The sequence below is a fragment of the Hylobates moloch genome, unplaced genomic scaffold (genome assembly GCF_009828535.3).
Source record: "Hylobates moloch isolate HMO894 unplaced genomic scaffold, HMol_V3 SCAFFOLD_22, whole genome shotgun sequence".
In the NCBI taxonomy this organism is placed as follows: domain Eukaryota; kingdom Metazoa; phylum Chordata; class Mammalia; order Primates; family Hylobatidae; genus Hylobates; species Hylobates moloch.
Genome location: NW_026652297.1, coordinates 42820675 through 42841961, shown reverse-complemented (window position 1 = coordinate 42841961; position 21287 = coordinate 42820675). Strand labels below are relative to the sequence as shown.

At 49.3% G+C, this 21287-nt stretch overlaps 1 protein-coding gene across 1 annotated transcript in view; it reads right to left on the bottom strand.

Annotated features, from left to right (window-relative positions):
• Window positions 1–5635: 5635 nt before the first annotated feature.
• The window catches only part of EIF4EBP1 (eukaryotic translation initiation factor 4E binding protein 1), a 30660-nt gene continuing 15008 nt past the window's right edge, over window positions 5636–21287 (bottom strand). Inside the window, exons 2-3 of the mRNA XM_032143877.2 lie at window positions 8719–8898; window positions 5636–6097 (exon numbers count right to left, since the gene is read on the bottom strand). Of these exons, the coding sequence (XP_031999768.1) occupies window positions 6066–6097; window positions 8719–8898 (212 nt within the window). The 3' untranslated portion in view covers window positions 5636–6065. The remainder of the gene's footprint in view (window positions 6098–8718; window positions 8899–21287) is intronic.

The following is a 21287-nucleotide window of genomic DNA, read 5'->3' as shown; positions in this document are numbered from 1 at the left end:
ATGCTGGTCAGGCTGGTATCAAACTCCCGACCTCAGGTGATCTGCCTGCCTCGGCCTCCCAAAGTGCTAGGATTACAGGCGTGAGCCACTGCACCCAGCCCTTTTTCTTTTTTCTTAAACAGAGTCTCACTTTGTCGCCCAGGCTGGGGTGCAGTGGTGCAATCCTGGCTCACTGCAACCTCTGCCTCCTGGGTTCAAGAGATTCTCCTGCCTCAGCCTCCCGAGTAGCTGGGACTACAGGCGCCCACCACCATGCTCGACTAATTTTTGTATTTTTAGTAGAGACAGGGTTTCACCATGTTGGGTAGGCTGGTCTTGAACTTCTGGCCTCAAGTGATCACCTCCACCTCAGCCTCCAAAAATGCTGGGATTACAGGCGTGAATCACTGCGCCCAACTTCAATTTCTTCTATAGTCTACATATCCTTCCCACTGTCACTGATCATCCCTGTCTTGCTGACCTGTCACATTTATCACTCCATTTATTTGTACCTAATCATGCCTCCTTGGATTATTTCACATTTTCTCAGGCATTTGTTTTAAAATTCTTTTGTATTGCCCCAAGACCTAGCATTTACTAGACGCTTAGTTAATGCTTGTTAAATCAGAGTTCAGTTGGGGCCCGAGCTGTGGCTCATGCCTTTAATCCCAGCATTTTGGGAGGCTGACAAGGGCGGTGATCACTTGAAGCTGGGAGTTCGAGACCAGCCAGGCCAACATGGCAAAACCCTGACTCTACTAAAAGTAGAAAAACTAGCTGGGCGTGGTGGTACATGCCTGTAGTCCCAGGTACTCGGGAGGCTGAGACAGAATTGTTTGAACCCAGGCAGCAGAGGTTGCAGTGAGCTGAGATTGTGCCACTGCACTCCAGCCTGCGCGACACAGCGAGACTCCATCTCAAAAAAAAAAAAAAAAATCAGAGGTTGGATTTACCTGGAAAAGACCACTTGGAGTCTTTTGCTGAATCCCACCCTTCTGGAAGTGGCTTTTAGGTGGCAAGACTATGAGACTTCTTTTTCTTTCTTTTTCTTTTTTTTGGAGATGGAGTCTCGCTCTGTCACCCAGGCTGGAGTGCAGTGCCACGATCTCGACTCACTGCAAGCTCCGCCTCCCGGGTTCACGCCATTCTGCCCCAGCCTCTCCGAGTAGCTGGGACTACAGGCGCCCGCCACCACGCCCGGCTAATTTTTTGTATTTTTAGTAGAGACGGGGTTTCACCGTGGTCTCGGTATCCTGACCTCGTGATCCGCCCGCCTCGGCCTCCCAAAGTGCTGGGATTACAAGCGTGAGCCACCGCGCCTGGGTCTTTTTTTTTTTTTTTTTTTTTTGAGACGGAGTTTCATTCTTGTTGCCCAGGCTGGAGTGCAAACAGCGTGATCTCGGCTCACTGCAACCTCCACCTCCGGGGTTCAAGCGATTCTCCTGCCTCAGCCTCCCAAGTGGCTGGGATTACAGGCATGCACCACCACGCCCAGCTAATTTTGTATTTTTAGTAGAGATGGGGTTGCTCCATATTGGTCAGGCTGGTCTGGAACTCCTGACCTCAGGTGATCCGCCTGCCTCAGCCTCCCAAAGGGCTAGGATTACAGGCGTGAACCACCGCGCCCAGCCAAGTATGAGCCTTCTTGATTGGCCACATGTCCTTAGGCTTTTCCTTGACTCATCTTGATAAATGTCGCAATGAAAGGCGCCAGGAAAAAGACGGCCTGGTCGATACCTGTCTGACTACCTGGGAGTTGGAGCGATGCCCACAGCTGTGTCAATAGCAGCCTGGAGGTTGGAAAATCACTAGCAGTTCAGCTCCCCACACTCCACTCATGCTCACTGGGAACATTCCCCACAGTTGCATCTTTGGTCTCCTTGCTGTTCACTCTGCATAATTCCTAAACCAGCAATTCCTTTCTGACCTCTTGCCTGGATCTCCTGGACCAGAAACCTTCAGTACATCCCTCCTCCCTCTACCTCACCCAAGGGTGTCAATCTTTCTTCTCAATACAGCCCATTCCCATCTCCACTGCCAGGCCAGCCTCTTCATTCGTGCACAGAAAGCCTAACAGCGTCCACATTTCTCCAGTTGACCTGTTCCTGGGGGCTCCTGTACCTTACGCCATTCATAACGCAGGAATCCTACCAGTCCTATCAAGCCACACCTCCTCCGTGAAGGCTTCTCAAACCTCAGATTCCTCTAACTTGGGACATGCACAGCCTCCCCTCCATTCAATGGACAAGCACATAAGTATTGCTTTGTATTTCCAATGACCATTTACTACTTGGAGTACTTCTCGTCTCCTGATCAGGTTGTAAGCTCTTTGAGAACACACAACATAGGCAAAAACACTCATTTGTCTCTTCTGGGTCTTGGCATGTGGTATCTGTCCAACAGTTGTCAGGGTGTTCCCCAATTGCAACAACAGTGGTTTTGGTGATGTTGGAGGGTGGCAGGGGCCAAACTGTGAGGCCCCTAGAGTGAGCATCTCTATGAGCTTTAGGTCTCAATGCACAGGCATGTTCAGCTGGACCACAACAGTCTCGCTTTCCTTAAGATTTTAACTTCTTCGTGGACAAGGACTGTGTTGTGGATCATGGCCACACCACAGCACCCGGCCAGAATTGACACTCAAAACACACCTGGGGTCCTCGGGAGGATGCTTTTGCTAAGTGGGAAAGGGGCATACTCCTTTAATTTCTTCTTTTTATCTTTATTTTTCATAGAGATGGGGGTCTTGCCATGTTGCCCAGGCTGGTCTCAAACTCATCTTGGCCTTCCAAAATGCTGTATTTACAGGCATGAGCCACCATGCTCAGCCTGAAAAATTATCTTACTGTGGCCCCTGAACTATCAGATAAATCATTTTTTAATGATTTATTTACCTGTCTCTTAGACCCTGAGACATAAGACCAAGAAGGGAAATGGACCTGTAGGCTGGCAAGACCTCTGGTGGGATGTCAGAGTGAGATTTTTTTTTTTTCTGTGAGTCACAGTCTCACTCTGTCGCCCAGGCTGGAGTGCAGTGGTGCGATCTCGGCTCGCTGCAACCTCCGCCTCCCAGGTTCAAGCGATTCTCATGCCTCAGCCTCCCGAGTAGTTGGGATGACATGCGTGTGCCACCACACCTGGCTAAGTTTTGTATTTTTAGTAGAGATGGGGTTTTGCCATGTTGGGCGGCTGCTTTCAAACTCTTGACCTCAAGTGATCCGCCTACCTTGGCTTCCCAAAGTGCTGGGATTACAGGCATGAGCCACCTTGTCTGGCTGCATTTTTTTTTTTTAAGAGACAAGGTCTTGTTCTGTTGCTCAGGCTGCAGTGCAGTAGTGCGATCATAACTCAGTGCAGCCTCGATCTTCTGAGCTAAAGTGATCCTCCCTCCCCAGCTTCCCAAGCAGCTGGGACTACAGGTGTGTGCCACCATGTCTAGCTAATTTTTAAATTTTTTTGGTAGTAGAGATGGGGTCTCACTATGTTGCCCAGGCTGGTCTTGAACTCCTGGCCTCAAGTGATCCTCCCACCTTGACCTCCCAAAGCTTTGGGATTACAGGCAGGAACCACTGTGCCTGGCCTTGGAGCAAGATGCTTTTATTGGAAAATTAAGGGATTGGGAAGGCTGACCCAATCTCTCCTTTGAGCCTACTTGAAGCTTTCATTATTCTTTGCACCAGTGGTGGCCCATCCCAAGCCTCTCTCTTCCATCCATACGGACAGACTTTGCTGCGAGCTTGGAGGCAACGTGCCAAGGGCCAGGCCTGCCACACATCACCATGCACCTGGACTCAGCTGCTTTCAGTCCTTGTGAGGGAAGGGGGCTACAACCCAGCTATAGAAAAGGCCAAGCAAGCAACTTGGCCACTGAAGGTCTGCTGCTCTCCAAACGGCAGGTGGACAAGTGCCATGTGCTCGGAGCTTGTTAAGTAAATGCCAGCCACTGCCTGTTGTTCATAGGCCATCCACCCATCAGCATACCCTGTAATGAGAAATTCCTAGTGCTTCTCAGCAAAGATCTCTGGCTAGTTAGCATTCAAGACCTTCAGAAACCTCACCCTTCTTTGGCCATTTGTTAAAGTCATTCTCACCCATACAAACTGCCTGCTCTGACCAAAGCAGGCTACTATGTCCCATCCCTGAACACCCCAGCTCCCCAAGACCATCTGAGCTTGGCAACACTGGGCCCCTGCCTCCCCCAACCCACTCATTCCCAGGGTCCAGCTGTAGCATCACCTCCATGAAGCCTCTACTCTGTCACTGGAGTGCAGTGGCACAATCGTGGCTCACCACAGCTTTGAACTCCTGGGCTCAAGTGTTCCTCCCACCTCAGTCTCCCGAGTGGCTAGGACCACAGGTGTGCACCACCAAGTCTGGCTACTTAAAAAATTTTCTATAGAGATGGGGTCTTACTGTGTTGCCCAGACTGGTCTCCCACTCCTGGCCTCAATCAGTCCTCCCACCTCAGCCTCCCAAAATGCTGGGATTACAGGCTTGAGCCACTGTGCCCAGCCTATGCTACCTTCACTTTTGGGCAAATCTTACATTTCAATGAAATTTTCAAGGCAGAGAGCTTCTCTGTGTTTGTGCCACTCACGCAAAGCGATCACTTGGCAAAGGTCGAGTGCCCGTGGATCAGATGCCACACTGGCCAAGGCAGGGACTCTTCCCTTTGATTCTTGCATGGAATGTGCCCTGAGGGGAAGGTGCCAAACTCGACAGGTTTGGGGTTGAGAGAAGGGGGAGAAAGCCCAGAAGCCAGGCAGCTGCCTTGCCACTGAAAAACAAGAGATCAAGAATACCAGGGTATGCGCTGGGCATGGTGGCTCACATCTGTCATCCCAACACTTTGGAACGCTGAGGTGGGAGGATCACTTGAGCCCAGGAGTCCAAGACCAGCCTGGGCAACACAGCAAGACCTTATCTCTACACACGAAAAACTTAGCCAGGCATGGTGGTGTGAACTTGTAGTCCCAGCTACTCAGGAGGCTGAGGCAGGAGGATTGCTTGAACCTAGGAGTTTGAGGCTGCAGTGAGCCAGGACTGTGCCACTGCACTCCAGCCTGGGTGACAGAGCAAGACTTCGTCTCAAAAAAAAAAAAAAAAAAGAGTAGCAGGACTCAAATCCAGTCCCATGTGCCATTCAGCAGCTGCACAATTTTACCTGTTCTTGTGCCAGTCTTCTTAGCTGTAAAGTGAGGATAACAGTTCCACTTATCCACAGGATCAGAGTCAGAATCAAATAAGGACAGGCCCACACTTTAGAAGTACTATACAAGGCTGGGCACGGTGGCTCATGCCTGTAATCCCAGCACTTTGGGAGGCCGAGGCGGGTGGATCACCTGAGGTCAGGAGTTTGAGACCAGCCTGGCCAACATGGTGAAACCCCGTCTCTACAAAAATACAAAAAAATACTAGCTGGGCGTGGTGGCAGGCACCTGTAATCCCAGCTACTCGGGAGGCTGAGGCAGGAGAATTCCTTGAACCCGGGAGGTGGAGGTTGCAATCAGCTGAGATTGCGCCATTGCACTCCAGCCTGGGCTGCAAGAGTGAAACGCCGTCTCAAAAAAAAATAAAAAAAAAAAGAAGCAGCACTGTACAGATAGCAGCTGGTGTTAGTTACCAAACAGAGTTGAAAAAAGCTCAGACAGGGCCCAACTCTTGGCCCTAGGGCGAAGGTGGCTTTTATTTCCTCTCTTGGGGAAGGAGGGGGAGGGAGCTTTCCCAGGCACATCAACCTAAGGAAGGGGTGGTTGCGCCCCCAGCAGCAAGGGGCTGGAATTGCTGATCATTCGGAAGGAAGGGTTCATTCTTGTCCACTTCCTGGCCCTTGGCTGCAGGGTGTGCTGGCAGGGGTCACTCCCCTTGGGGTGGCAGCTCCTGCATCAGTGGAGGCACAAGGAGGTATCTGCTGGTGTTCACAAAGAGGAGGGGGCAGGTGCCCTGAGTGAGGGAGAAAGGGCTGGGGTGGCCAACCCCACGCCGACGCCTGCCCAGTATGATCACTTTCATAAGGCCTGGCTGGTGGGACTCCTCCCAGGAAGGCCCTAAGGGGCCTCTTGGTAGCGCTCCATGCGATGGCTGGTGCTTTAAATGTCCATCTCAAACTGTGACTCTTCACCTGGGGAGAGAGGGGACAGAGGGCCAGGTCAACAATGGGTGAATGCTTGGTATATGAGGCCATTCTTTCATTGCTATAAAGAAATACCTGAGGTTGGGTAATTTATAAAGAAAATAAGTTTTTTTTTTTTTTTTGAGATGGAGTCTCACTCTGTCTCCGAGGCTGGAGTGCAGTGGCCCAATTTTGGCTCACTGCAAACCTCCGCCTCCTGGGTTCAAGTGATTCTCCTACCTCAGCCTCCCAAAATAGTAGCTGGGATTATAGGCACCCACCACCACACCCAGCTAATTTTTGTATTTTTAGTAGACACGGGGTTTTGCCATGTTGGCCAGGCTGGTCTTGAACTCCTGATCTCAGATGATCCACTCTCCTCGGCCTCCCAAAGTACTGGGATAACAGGTGTGAGCCACCGCGCCCAGCCAAGAAAAGAGGTTTAACTAGCTCGTGGTTCTGCAGGCTGTACGAGCATGATGCCGGCCTCTGCTTGGCTTCTGGGGAGGCCTCAGGGAGCTTTTACTCTTGATGGAAAGCAAAGCGGGAGCAGGCATGTCACATGGAGGAAGCAGGAGCAAGAGGGTGGAGTGGTGCTCCCACACTTTACAACAACCAGATCTCGAGAGAACTCATTCACTGTCATGAGGACAGCACCAAGCTGTGAGGGATCTGTCCCCATGACCCAAACACCTCCCACCAGGCCCTACCTCCAATACTGGGGATTACAATTTAACATGAGATTTGGGCAGGGAAAATTTTCCAGACTATATCACTTGGGCTGACTCTTTTGTTGTTTTTGCTTTTTCCTTAGGGACAGAGTCTCACTCTCTTGGCCAGGCTGGCATGCAGTTATGCAATCATAGCTCACTGCAGCCTTGACCTCCTGGGCTCAAGTGATCCTCTGGCCTCAGCCTCCCAAGCAGTTGGGATTACAGGTATGCACCACAATGCCTGGCTAATTTTAAAATTTTATGTAGAGATAGGGTCTCGCATTGTTGCCCAGGCTGGTATTGAACTTCTGGCCTCAAGTATTCATTCTGCCTCAGCCTCCCAGAGTGCTGGGATTTCAGGCATGAGCCACTGTGCCTGGCCACCAGCTGATGTTTTTAGGGGCCAGGGAGAGCCCTTACTTTTTGAAAGTGGATAACTTTAGTTTCACAGGCTCACAGCTGGAAGGAAAATAAGCTTGAGATGAATCATGCTGTGAGTCTCGTCTGATTCAGATGAAATTCAGGACTTTGAACTTTTGAGCTAGGACTGCAACGTGTTAAGTCTTTGGGGATATGGGGACCAAATTAATATATTTGTATATGAGAAGTACATGAGTTTTGGGGGTCCACGGCTGGAATGCTATGGTTTGAAATTCACAGAGAAACTTAATCCCCAATGTAACAGTATTAAGAGGTGGGGCCGTTAAGAGGTAATTGGGTCATGAAGGCTCTGTCCTCATGAATGGATTAGCCCATTCCTGGATTAATGGGTTACCACAGGTGTGGGCTAATTATCACAAGAGTGTTATAAAAAGCCAGCTTGGTTCTCTCTCGTGTGCCCCTCTTGCCCTGTGATGCCTTCCGCCATGTTATGATGCAGCACGAGGCCCTCACCAGAAGCCAAGTAGATGCTGGCACCATGCCCTTGGCCTTCCCAGCCTCCAGAACTGTAAGAAATAAACCACTTTTCTTTATAAATTTCCCAGTCTCAGGTATTCAGTTACAGCCATAAAAAAACAGACTAAGACACAGGCAACTATTGTCTGTCTTGTACTGTGAGGTTCCCAAGGTAATTATGAATCATGTCCTGCAGGCCCTGGGGAGATTAATTCTGCTGCTGTCAGCAGAGCAGGCCCGGCTGAGGTCCCTGCTGCTTCCTGTCCGGACCTGGGGTACGGCCTTCCGGGTGAAGGGTTGGCGGGTTCCAATTTGATTATAGTTGCCCGGAAGTGCTTACGCTGCATCATCTTGCAGCAGAGAACTCCAAAACTCTGCCAAGCCAGTCACGATGCCACAAAGAGTGCATTCACTTACACCACTACCACAGTGGCTGCTCTAATTACTCTGGAGGTGGGGACAGCAGGAAGCACCCAGCTACCAAATGTCAAATCAGCAGAGACAACTGGCTGTATTGTTTCTACCTGCCTTCATAAAGATCCACTAGGGGACCAACAGCTCGACAGGAGGCATCCCGGATGTATTTCTTATCTTGTAGACGTGTAATTTCCCAAAGGACAAGTACACTGTGTCTTTGATAACTTGTCTCGCACCACAAACATCATGGGTGTGTTCCAAGTGGAAATGCTTCAGAGACAATTATACAGAGGCAGATACTTATGAAAGTTGCTGTGTGCAGCCGCTGACATTTCAAACAAACTCCCCACTAATTACATGGCCCAACGGTGCCAGATCACCTTTCCTGAGGTGCCTGGGTCCCTTTCGGGGGAAAGTTGCTACCAATGAAGAGTTCAACCTCCCCACCCCTACTCTCACCCTCTGGGCTCTGAGCTGCTCCTTAGAGGGTAGGGCAGAGTCCCTGCTGTTCCTCCTCCCTGGAATTCCCCCCAGTGGACGGACTCCAGGAGCCTCATACATTCCCTTTCCCAAGGTAGAGCCTGGCCAAGCCCCGACACTCACCGCCTGCCCGCTTATCTTCTGGGCTATTGCGCAGGTGGCTCTGGCTGGCTTCTGTGGGGGGCTCATCACTGGAAGGGCTGGTGACCCCGGGAATGGTGGGCAGATCCCTCGGGGGTGTTTTGGTCACAGGTGAGTTCCGACACTCCATCAGGAATTTCCGGTCATAGATGATCCTGGTACCTAGAAGGGCACAGGGAGGTTGGTCAAGCCACCTGCAACCTCTTGCCTGCTGGTTTTTCCACTTTTTAAAGGCGTGGCTGCAGTAGAGGCAGCAGATTCTCCTGAAAAACCCAGAGGAGGCTGGGTGCGGTGGCTCATGCCTATAATCCCAGCGATTTGGGAGACCAACGTGGGTGGATCACCTGAGGTCAGGAGTTTGAGACCAGCCTGGCCAACATGGTGAAACCCCGTCTCTACTAAAAATACAAAAATTAGCCAGCGTGGTGGCGGAAGCCTGTAATCCCAGCTACTCAGGAGGCTGGGGCAGGAGAATCACTTGAACCTGGGAGGCGGAGGTTGCAGTGAGCCGATGGCACCACTGTACACCAGCCTGGGTAACAAAGGGAGACTCCTTTTCATAAAAAAAAAAAAAAAAAAAAAGCCGGAGTAGTGAGGCTTCTTTGGAGGCCTGCCTGCCACCCAGAACTCTGCTACCTCCAAACGGCCCCGACTCCCCTTCACATGGAATGATCCGATGGAAGGGGTCTGCAGGCCACTGACTGCACCTGTCTTCCCAGAGCTCTGTGCACACTGTGCTCTGTCTCTATAGCCCCTCAGCTCACTCACCCACCAGGGCTCAGTGTTAATTACCCATGACAATCACATACCATGGTGGAAAAAATGCATTTCTATTCATTATTCAGTCCTGTCCTTACAGCCTTCCTGTGGGATACCCAGAATAGCTGCATTTTACAAATGACCAAACAGAAAATTAAGTGATTCAACCAGAGTAGTAAAAATAAGAACTTTTGCCGGGTGTGGTAGCTCACACCTGTAACCCCAGCACTTTGGGAGGTCAACGTGGGAGGACTGCTTGAGCCCAGGAGCTTGAGACCAGCCTGGACAACTTAGAGAGACCTCATCTCTACAAAAATGGTAAAATGAGCCGGGCATGATGGCACATGCCTATAGTCCCAGCTACTCCGGAAGCTGAGACAGGAGGATTGCTTGAGCCCAGGAGGTCCAGGCTGCAGTGAGACCCTATCTTAGAAAAAGACAGTTAAAAAAAAAAAAAAAAAAAAAAAACAAGAGAAATGCCTGGGCTTTGCGGAGAAGAGCCACAGGCAGGAGTGAAGGGTGGGCTCTCCTTGCCCCCAAAGGCTCTCCTGCTGAGCCCCTCCTTTTTGAGGTCCCCAGTGTGTCCTGCCAGTGTCACTGACCTTGGAATTCTACCCCACTCTCCCAAGTAGCTGGGATTATAGGTGTGTGCCACCATGCCCAGCTAATTTTTTGTATCTTTAGTAGAGACGGGGTTTCACCATGTTGGCCAGGCTGGTCTCAAACTCTTGACCTCGTGATCTGCCCGTCTCAGCCTCCCAAAGTGCTGGGATTACAGGCATGAGCCACCGTGCCCGGCCCCTTTATATCTTTTTATAGCTACCTTCTATTTATGGCAAGTGAATCTGGTGTTCTATATGTAGTAGTGATAGCAATTCCTTTTAATATATAATATATTATAGATTCTATAATAAAATAATGTAAATTAAATTCAAAAGCTAAGATGATATAAAGAAATATTAAATATCTGTACAAGTGGAATGCAAGGTATGGTAATAATTGTGCAGATAAAATATGAATAACCCAAGTTTGGGAATCATGATTTAAAGACTTCAGGAATGCCTTTCCTTAGCAATAACCTTGAAATCTCTCCTTCACTTAGGGGCTATGATGAGTAGCATTCCAACAGCTGAGATTCATTTCTTACACTTTACTTTTTTGATTTTTAATTTTTATGGATCCATAATAGTTGTACATATTGAGATTCATTTCTTGATGCTCAGCACTGGACTCTGTAAACCCCTGGAAAGGCACCAGTTTCCATCTCGGAGTCTGAGTGTGAGTTCCTGAAACCCCGGGGCTCTGTGCTGAGGACAACCTGAGATGCTGAAGGGCAGAGGAATGCAGAGAGATACCTAAAGATAAACTTCACCTGTTGGCCGTGTTCCTCTAGTCTGGCTGTGGCCCCTCCAAGCAGTCACTGGTCTTACTCTCCTGTCCCCTTGCAGGAGAGGCAGTAATACTGAAGCTGACAGCCCTGCTCATTGTCTGTGGGACTCCAGCGCACAGCTGTTTCTTAGGAGGAGGGGTGTAAAGGAAAGAACCAGGGTGCATTTGGGCTCCGTTCCCAGTCAGCTGTGTGACCCTATGCACCTTGCTCCTTGCACCCCGTTTTGGGCCTCCGTCTCCTCATCTGTAAAATAATGCACCTTCTAGGTCTGAATGCTTATGAGCCCAGATTACAAATGGAGAGCAGTGGTGCCCTCTCTTTGCAGGGCGGGGCGACAGTCAGGGGAGGTAAGGGAAGACCAATTTCTAACTCTTTTTTTTTTTAAAGTGACCCAGATTCGTTTTGGTTCTAGAGGCCAGATGTGGCATTGCTCCACTCTGCAAGGCTTGGGGTTGTACAATCTCTCCTCCCCAGAGGGGAGGGAAGCCCAGAGACTCCAGGGTCCAGGCAGCAGGGTGGGGACTCAGTGGACAAGTGGCTGGACATCCTGGCTCCAGATGGGACCACTTTTTTTCTGTTGTTTCTTAATCTTTGAGACTCGGCAAGAGTCCCCCTCTTCTTGTTTCCCCTCAACTTTGCTTTTTGTTTGTTTTGAGATGGAGTCTCGCTCTGTCACCCAGGCTGGAATGCAGTGGCACGATCTTGGCTCACTGCAATCTCGGCCTCCTGGGTTCTAGCAATCCTCCCGCCTCAGCCTCCCCAGTAGCTGGGACAACAGGCATGTGCCATCACACCTGGCTAATTTTTGTATTTTGGTAGAGACGGGGTTTTACCATGTTGGCCAAGCTGGTCTTGAACTCCTGACCTCAAGTGATCCACCGGCCTCAGCCTCCCGAAGTGCTGGGGTTACAGACATGAGCCACACTTTTTTTGTTGTTGTTGGTTTGTTTATCATAGCATGAAACCTAAGAGTTAAAGATTCAATAGTCTCAAAGAAGAGCCCAGGGGCCAGCAACCATCTGGAGAGCCTCTTTAAAGGTCATCAGCCCCTGGTGACTTTTTAAAAATTGTGGTGAAATACACATAACATTGACCATCTTAAACACTTTAAGGAGACAGTTCAGTAGTGTGAAGTAAATTCTCAGTGTTGTGCTACCATCACCGCCAATCATCTCCAAAACGTTTTCGTCATGCGAAACTGAAACTCTACAACAACTCCCCTTCCCCCGTCCCTCTAGGCCCTGGCAAGCAGGGTTCTACTTTCTTTTTTTTGTTTGTTTTTTGAGACGGAGTCTCGCTCTGTCACCCAGGCTGGAGTGCAGTGGTGCGATCTCGGCTCACTGCCAGCTCCGCCTCCCGGGTTCACGCCATTCTCCTGCCCCAGCCTCTCCGAGTAGCTGGGACTACAGGCACCCGCCACCACGCCCGGCTAATTTTTTGTATTTTTAGTAGAGACGGGGTTTCACCGTGGTCTCGATCTCCTGACCTCGTGATCCGCCCGCCTCGGCCTCCCAAAGTGCTGGGATTACAAGCGTGAGCCACCGCGCCCGGCCAGGGTTCTACTTTCTGTCTCTGTGAATTTGACTACTCTAGGTATCTTATATAGTGAAATCATACAGGATTTGCTTTTTCATGACCGGCTTATTTCACTTAGCATAATGTCCTCAAGGTCCCTCCACACTGTAGCATGTGATAGGATTTCCTTCCTGTTGAAGGCTGAATAATATCACATTGACAGTGTGTGCGCATTTTGCTTATCCTTTCCTCTGACTGATGGATACCTGGGTTGCTTCCACTTCTTGGTTATTGTGAATAATGCTGCTAATGAACATGGGAGTACAAATACTTCCTGAAGATCTTGCTTTCACCAGCCTAGCCAGCATGGTGAAACCCCGTCTCTACCAAAAATACAAAAATTAGCCAGGCCTGGTGGCACACACCTGTAATCCCAGCTACTCTGGACTGAGGCAGGAGAATCGCTTGAACCTGGGAGGCAGAGGCTGCAGCGAGCTAAGATCGTGACACTGCGCTCCAGCCTGGGCGACAGAGCAAGACCCTGTCTCAAAACAAAACAAAAAAACAGGCCAGGTGCGGTGGCTCGTGCTTGTAATCCTAGCACTTTGGGGGGCTGAGGCAGGCGGATCACCTGAGGTCAAGAGTTCAAGACCAGCCTGGTCAACATGGTGAAACCCTGTCTCTACTAAAAATACAAAAATTAGCTGGGCGTGGTGGCACACACCTGTAATCCCGGCTACTTGGGAGGCTGAGGCAGGAGAATTGTTGAACCAGGGAGGCAGAGGTTGCAGTGAGCCAAGATCATGCCACTGCACTCCAGCCTGGGCAACAGAGCAAGCAAGACTCTGTCTCGAAAAAAAAAAAAAAAAAAATTAAATCATCAATTATACTTAAAAGTGAAAGAAAAAGCCTCTGTGCCCTTTGTCCTATGGCTATCACACTTACTTAAAAATAAGAATCCTAATTTTACCTAATAAAATCAGAGTATTTCAGTTGGGGAGGGGTCTGTGAGGAGTAAACAGCAGCGTTCAGAAAGCTGAAGGCCGGGTGAGGTGGCTCGCACCTGCAATCCCAGCACTTTGGGAGGCTGAGGTGGGAGGATCACTTGAGCCCAGGAGTTCGAGACCAGCCTGGGCAACATAGCAAGACCTTATCTACAAATTTTTTTTTCTTTTTTTTCCTTTTTTTGAGATGGAGTCTCGTTCTGTTGCCCAGGCTGGAGTGCAGTGGTGCGATTTCGGCTCACTGCAACCTGACCTCCTGGGTTCAAGCAATTCTTCCTGCCTCAGCCTCCCAAGTAGCTGGGATTACAGATGCCTGGCTAATTTTTGTAGTTTTAGTGGAGACGGGGTTTTGCATGTTGGCCAGGCTGGTCTTGAGCTCCTGACCTCAGGTAATCCATCTGCCTCGCCCTCCTAAAGTGCTGGGATTACAGGCGTGAACCACTGCGCCTGGCCTACTAAAATTTTTTAAAAATTAACCAGGCATGGTGGCATGCGCTTGGAGTCCTAGCTACATGGGAGGCTGAGGTGGGAGGATCGCTTGAGCCTGAGAAATCAAGGATGTGGTGAGCAGTGATTGCACCATTGGACTCCAGTCTGGGAGACAGAGCGAGACCCTGTCTCAAAAAAAAAAAAAAGACAAACCTCAAAGCCTGGCTGAAGACACTTGCTGCGGAGCTACTTGGTGCTGGGGACACTTGGCCCCTGTACAAGATCAGGAAATGGAAAAACGAGTGGGCGGAATGGATGCCAAGGTCCCTTCAGGGCTGCTGGTCAGGTGTGGTCTGACAGAAACCTCTGTGTGTGTGTCTGGCAGGTGGAGGGGCATCACGCTAGGGTGGCCTCCACATAAAACTCTTTAGCCAAAGGTGGGGGCTACGGCTGGGCGCAGTGACTCACATCTGTAAATCCCAACAGTTTGGGAGGCCAAGGTTGGAGGATCACTTGAGGCTGGGAGTTCCAGACCAGCTTGGCCAACACAGAGAGACCTCATCTTTAAAAGTAAAACAGGCTGGGTACAGTGGCTCATGCCTGTAATCCCAGCACTTTGGGAGGCCGAGGCAGGCAGATCCCCTGAGGTCAGGAGTTCGAGACCAGCCTGGCCAACATGGCGAAACCCCGCCTCTATTAAAAATACAAAAATTAGCCGGGCATGGTGGCACACTGAAATGCAGTGAGGTGGGGGTGGAGTAAGTTCTCCGTTTGCCCCAGAGAACCCCAGGAAGGTTCAGGAATTAGGCACAGCATGGAATCTGGGGATGGGGGCTGATAACAGGGAGACTGCTTGGAAGTCTGTATGGAAAATGGAAACCCCAGGTTCTTACCAGCATCTAGCAGCTGCCCTGAGGTTTACTCCTTTTTTTTTTTGAGACGGAGTCTTGCTCTGTCGCCCAGGCTGGAGCGCAGTGGCGCAGTCTTGGCTCACTGCAAGCTCCGCCTCCCGGGTTCACGCCGTTCTCCTGCCTCAGCCTCCCGAGTAGCTGGGACTACAGGCGCCCGCCACCACATCCGGCTAATTTTTTGTATTTTTAGTAGAGACGGGGTTTCACCGTAGTCTCGATCTCCTGACCTCGTGATCCGCCCACCTCGGCCTCCCAAAGTGCTGGGATTACAGGCGTGAGCCACTGCGCCCGGCCGAGGTTTACTCTCTTAAGCAAACTTACCAGAGGGGTGCCAGGTGTCCCTTGCCCCAAGGAGAAGGGTGACAGGGAAATTAAAGTTGACCTCCTGAATGGTGAGCCTTAAGCCCTCTCCTCTCCCCTGCTTCAGAATAAAAAGTGAAGATAAATACCTACAGAAACTGATTGTGGCATGGGGGTCCACAGTGAATAAAACCAGCTAGCCACCAGATGGAACCCATCAGTCTCTGGGCCTCACAAAGGACTCCTGGTCAGCTCCTGAGTTCCCCACCCTTAAATAAAAACAGCCAGGCCCGGTGCAGTGGTTCACACCTATAAGTAATCCCAACACTCTGGAAGGCTGAGGTAGGAAGATCAGTTGAGCCTAGGAAGTTGAGGCTGCAGTGAGCTATAATCATGACATTGCACTGTGGCCTGAGCGAAAGAGCGAGACCCTGTCTTTCAAAAAAGAAAGAAAGAAAAGACCGAGGCAGGCGGATTGCCTGAGCCCAGGAGTTTGAGACCAGCCTGAGCAACACAGTGAAATCCTGTCTTTACAAAAAAGACAAAAATTAGCCAAGCGTGGTGGCACACACCTGTAGTTCCAGCTACCCAGGAGGCAGAGGTGGGAGGATCACCAGAGCCCAGGAGGTCCAAGGCTGCAGTGAGCTAAGATTGTGCCTCTGTACTCCAGTTTGAATGACAGAGTAAAACCCTGTGTCAAAAAATAAATTTAAAAAAATTTAAAAAACCAACCAGTCAAATGTTCCCACACATTTCTGAGAAAGGCTTGTAGCATTTAAGGCGAGATCTAAGCAAATCAACAGGAGGAAACAGGTAATAAAGGAAGCAGAAAACCTTAAAGAAAAACAAAAGAGGCTGGGTGCGGTGATTCACGTATACAACCCCAACACTTTGGGAGGCTGAGGCGAGTGGATCACGCGAGGTCAGGAGTTCAAGACCAGCCTGGCCAACATGGTGAAACCCCGTCTCTACTAAAAATACAAAACATTAGCTGGGTGTGGTGGTGCACACCTGTAGTCCAGCTATTCACGAGGCTGAGGCACGAGAACCGCTTGAACCCAGGAGGCTGAGGCTGCAGTGAGCCGAGATTGTGCCACTGCACTCCGGCCTGGGGAGAGAGCAAGATTCCATCTCAAAAGAAAAGAAAAAGAAAAAAGAAAAAAGAAAAGCAAAAGGACAAAGAGAGATGAACAATAGGCAAAAAGATAATAAATTAGGGGTCCAATATTGGATGGCAGGAAGTCCAGAAGGAGAAAAGAGAAACTAATAAAAGGGAATTTACTTTAAAAATATGAAGAAAGGCCAGGTGTGGTGGCTCACACTTGTAATCCCAGCGCTTTGGGAGGCCAAGGTGGGTAGATCACTTGAGATCAAGAGTTTAAGACCAGCCTGGACAACATGGTGAAAACCCATCTCTACTAAAAATACAAAAATTAGCCAGGCATGGTGGCGTGTGTCTATAATCCCAGCTACTCGGGAGGCTGAGGCAGAAAGATTGCTTAAACCCACAAGGTGGAGGTTGCAGTGAGTTGAGATCACGCTACTGCACTCCGGCCTGGGGGACAGAGCGACACCCTGTCTCAAAGAAAAAAAAAAAGACGGAAATTTTCCTGAATTGAAAGAGATGTCTTGAAATTGAAGCTCCCCTTTCAGTAAGTAGTGCAATGAATTCAAAACACTCAGTTAACGTCATTGTGAAATTCACAATACTGGCGATAAAGAGAAAATCCTTTATAGGATTTTCAGGTATACACAAGGACAGGGAATGAGAAGGGCATAAAATGTCTTAAATGGCAAGATTGGAAGCCTGCAAACAGTGCCTCGATGCCTTCACCATCTGACGGAAAATTCATTTCAACCTGCATCTTATCCCCTGCCAAAACAAATCAAGTAAAGGTATAACAGAGATACTTCTCTTTTTTCTTTTTTTTTTTTTGAGATGGAGTTTCGCTCTTGTTGCCCAGGATGGAGTGCAATGGTGCAATCTCGGCTCACTGCAACCTCTGCCTCCCAGGTTCAAGCAATTCTCCTGCCTCAGCCTCCTGAGTAGCTGGGATTACAGGCCTGCACCACCACGCCCAGCTAATTTTGTATTTTTAGTAGAGACGGGGTTTCTCCATGTTGAGGCTGGTCTTGAACTCCTGACCTCAGGTGATCCGCCCGTCTCGGCCTCCCAAAGTGCTGGGATCACAGGTGTGAGCCACCGTACCCGGCCTCTCTTTTTTCTTTTTTTTTTTTGAGACGGAGTCTCGCTCTGTCACCCAGGCTGGAGTGCAGTGGCGCAATCTCGGCTCACTGCAAGCTCTGCCTCCTGGGTTCACGCCATTCTCCTGCCTCAGCCTTTCCGAGTAGCTGGGACTACAGGCGCCCGCCACCACGCTCGGCTAATTTTTTTTGTATTTTTAGTAGAGATGGGGTTTCACTGTGGTCTCGATCTCCTGGCCTCGTGATCCTCCCGCCTCGGCCTCCCAAAGTGCTGGGATTACAAGCGTGAGCCACCGTGCCCGGCCTTCTTTTTTCTTTAAATTAAATTAAATTTTATTTTTAGAGACAGGGTCTTGCTATGTTGCCCAGGCTGGTCTCAAACCCCTGGTTTCAAATGATGCTTCTGCCTCAGCCTCCCAAAGTGCTGGGATTACAGGTATGAGCCACCACGCCTGGCCATAGAGACATTTCAGAAAGAATACAGTAAGATGTGTTCTGCCAAAATTATAGAAAGACTAGGCCTTCAGGGAACCCCACATTGACAGTTGTGTGGCAGGGCTGGAGCAGCCAAACCGTTACTCCAAATCTTGTCTTAGTTCAGGAGAGAAGGAAAAAATGGGCAGATAAATCTAGAAGTCCAACTGTGTGCAAGACCTTACTGTGAGGCATTTTAGAGAGCTTCTGGAAGGTATGGGAAAACCTAAATGAAAACTAAGCACATTTTTAAAACAAAGCAATTATTAAGTCTTTTTTTTTTTAAAAAAATATAAAAGTGGAAACGCTATTATTATAGATAGTACTTGGCTCAAGAATCATCATAATAAAAACAACAAATGTTTACTTTTAATTTTAGTTTAAATTTTTTTCTTTGAAACAGGGTCTTGCTCTGTCACTCAGGCTGGAGTGCAGTGGTGCCATCACAGCTCATTGCAACCTTGGACCTCCTAGGCTCAGGTGATCCTCCTGCCTCAGCTTCCTGAGTAGCTGGGACTACAGGCAAGTGTCACCACACCCAGCTAATTTTTGTATAAATTTTTTTGTAGAGATGGGGTTTTAACATGTTGCCTAGGGTGGGCTGGAACTCCTGGGCTCAAGTGATCCACTGCACCCAGCCTGTTTTTGTTTTTTGTTTTCCTTAAAGACAGAATCTTGCTATGTTGCTCAGGCTAGACTCAAACTTCTGGGCTCAAGTGATCCTCCCACCTCAGCCTCCTGAGGAGCTGGGATTACAGGTGTGTGCCACTGCACCTGGCTGGATTTTTAAAACTTTGAAATGTAATTTTATTGGGACAATGATGGGAGAGGGAGAGAAAATACAGAAGTAAAAAAACCTCATTTATCAAAAAAGCAATTCAGGCTGGGCGCAGTGGCTCATGCCTGTAATCCCAGTGCTTTGGGAGGCCAAGGTGGGTGGATCACCTGAGGTCAGGAGTTCAAGACCAGCCTGGCCAATATGGCAAAACCCTGTCTTTACTAAAAATACAAAAATTAGCTGGGTGGCCGGGCGCGGTGGCTCAAGCCTGTAATCCCAGCACTTTGGGAGGCCGAGGCGGGCGGATCACGAGGTCAGGAGATCGAGACCATCCTGGCTAACATGGTGAAACCCCGTCTCTACTAAAAATACTAAAAATTAGCCGGGCGTGATGGCGGGCACCTGTAGTCCCAGCTACGCGGGAGGCTGAGGCAGGAGAATGGCGTGAACCCGGGAGGCGGAGCTTGCAGTGAGCCGAGATCGTGCCACTGCACTCCAGCCTGGGCGACAGAGCAAGACTCCGTTTCAAAAAAAAAAAAAAAAAAAATTAGCTGGGCATGGTGGCACGCGCCTGTAATCCCAGCTACTTGGGAGGCTGAGGAAGGAAAACTGCTTGAACCCGGGAGGCAGATGTTGCAGTGAGTTGAGATCGTGTCACTGCACTCCACCCTGGGCAAGAGAGTGAGACTCTGTCTCAAAAAAAAAAAAACAAAAAAAAACCCCAAAAACCCTACACTACACCTTAACTCCCATGAACTGTATTCAAGTATAGAGACTACTGCAATCCAGGGACAAAAGTGTTAATCCTTACCCACATATTTGCCGGTCTTTGCTCAATCCTTTTTCCTGAAAGTAGGTGTGCTGGTCTCATTTATTTACTCACTGAAACTCTGCTTTTTACTAGCATCATGCGAGGTGCCAGGGATTTAAAAAAGTCAGATGTAGTGAAAGCGCCTAGATCTAAACCTTATCTAATTTAGTCGAGAAAGACCTGTAAACAAGTGATTACAGCCAAGTGTGTGAAGTCCACAGACAGGTGTAAGGGGAGACCACCGAGGGACACAGATCCCAAGTCCTCCATCTTCCTGCTTCCAAGCAGCCTGACCCTAAACCCCTGGCCCGGAGAAACATCCATCTCACCCAAGTTCTGCAGTGCCCAAGGGGTGAGGGAGGTGAGCTAAGGCTGACCTTGATTGCCAACCCAGAGAAGCAGAGCAGGGAAACCCAGAACCCCGCCTACCAGCAGGGCAAGGGAAGAAGACAGGAGCACCCCTACACCTCAAACCATTTGTGTAGCTGGGATCCAGCCCGTCGTGTGCTGGGGGTAGAGTTCAAGGTTTGGTCTTGAACTATCTGGGGACAGTAACTGAGGCTCATTCTACCTGAAATCCTTTGGAAACCCAGCTCTGTCATTCCACTTGCTAGCTCTCGCGACTCTGGGCAAGTTATGACTTAAACTCTTTGTGCCTCAGTTTCTGCTTCTCCAGATTGGCGACGACAATGATGATGATGATGATGATAGTGCCAACTTCATAGGGTTACTGTGTGGATTTGAACAGTGGCTGACACAATGTAAGCCCCATACAATTCTAGTTATTATCATGACCTGCAGGGTCCAGGTGACATATTTCACTATTTATTCAGTCCCATCCTAGCAACCAATTATCAGTCAAAGCAGGGATAAATCAGAGGACAGGTAAGCAACTCAGGAGAGACACTTGGAAAGGACAAGGTGAGGGCGTCCTCCCTCCTTTTTAGGCCCACGGAAACCAAGAACCATCATGAACTTCAGCATGTTTCTTAGCCAGTATCCTTCAGGATTTTAAACTGCAAATGTGCACCAAATATAGGAATGATATTTTTTTTTTCAAGGCATGCTTTGTGGTGACAGTAGTTTGCTTTCAATGTATAAAGCAACGGAGGGGTTCCAGACCAGCATGGGTAACAAAGCACGATCCCATCTCTACAAAAGAAGTTAAAAATTAGCCAGGTGTAGGCCGGGTGGGGTAGCTCACACCTGTAATCCCAGCACACTGGGAGGCCGAGGCAGGTAGATCACTTGAGGTCAGGAGTTTGAGACCAGCCTGACCAACATGGTGAAACCCTGTCTCTATTAAAAATACAAAAATTAGCTGGGCATGGTGGCAGACACCTGTAATCCCAGCTACTTGGAAGGCTGAGGCAGGAGAATTGCTTGAACCCAGGCAGAGGCTGCAGTGAGCCAAAATCGCACCATTGCACTCCAGCCTGGGTGACAGAGCAAGACTCCGTCTCAAACAAACAAACAAAAAAATTACTCAGGTGTCGTGGTGCATGTCTGCAGTCCCAGCTACTTAGGAGGCTGAGGCAGGAGGATGGCTTGAACCCAGAATTCAAGGTTGCAGGGAACTACAATTTTACCACTGTACGGTAGCCTGGGAGACAGAACAAGATCTGTCTCTAAAAATAGGTAAATAAATACTTCTATTAATTAATTATCATTATTATTATTTTTTGAGATAGAGTCTCGCTCTGTTGCCCAGGCTGGAGAACAATAGTGTGATCTTGGCTTACTGCAACTTCTACCTTCTGGGCTCAAGTGATCCTCTTGCCTCAGCCTCCCAAGTAGCTGGGACTACAGGCATGCACCACCATGCCCAGCTAATTTTTTTTTTTTTTTTTGTGGACAAGGTTTTGTCATGTTGCCTTGGCTGGTCTTGAACTTGTGGGCTCAAGAAATCCCCCCACCTCGGCCTCCCAAAGTTCTGGGATTACAATAAATAAAGCCATAGAGACATTCCCTTAGG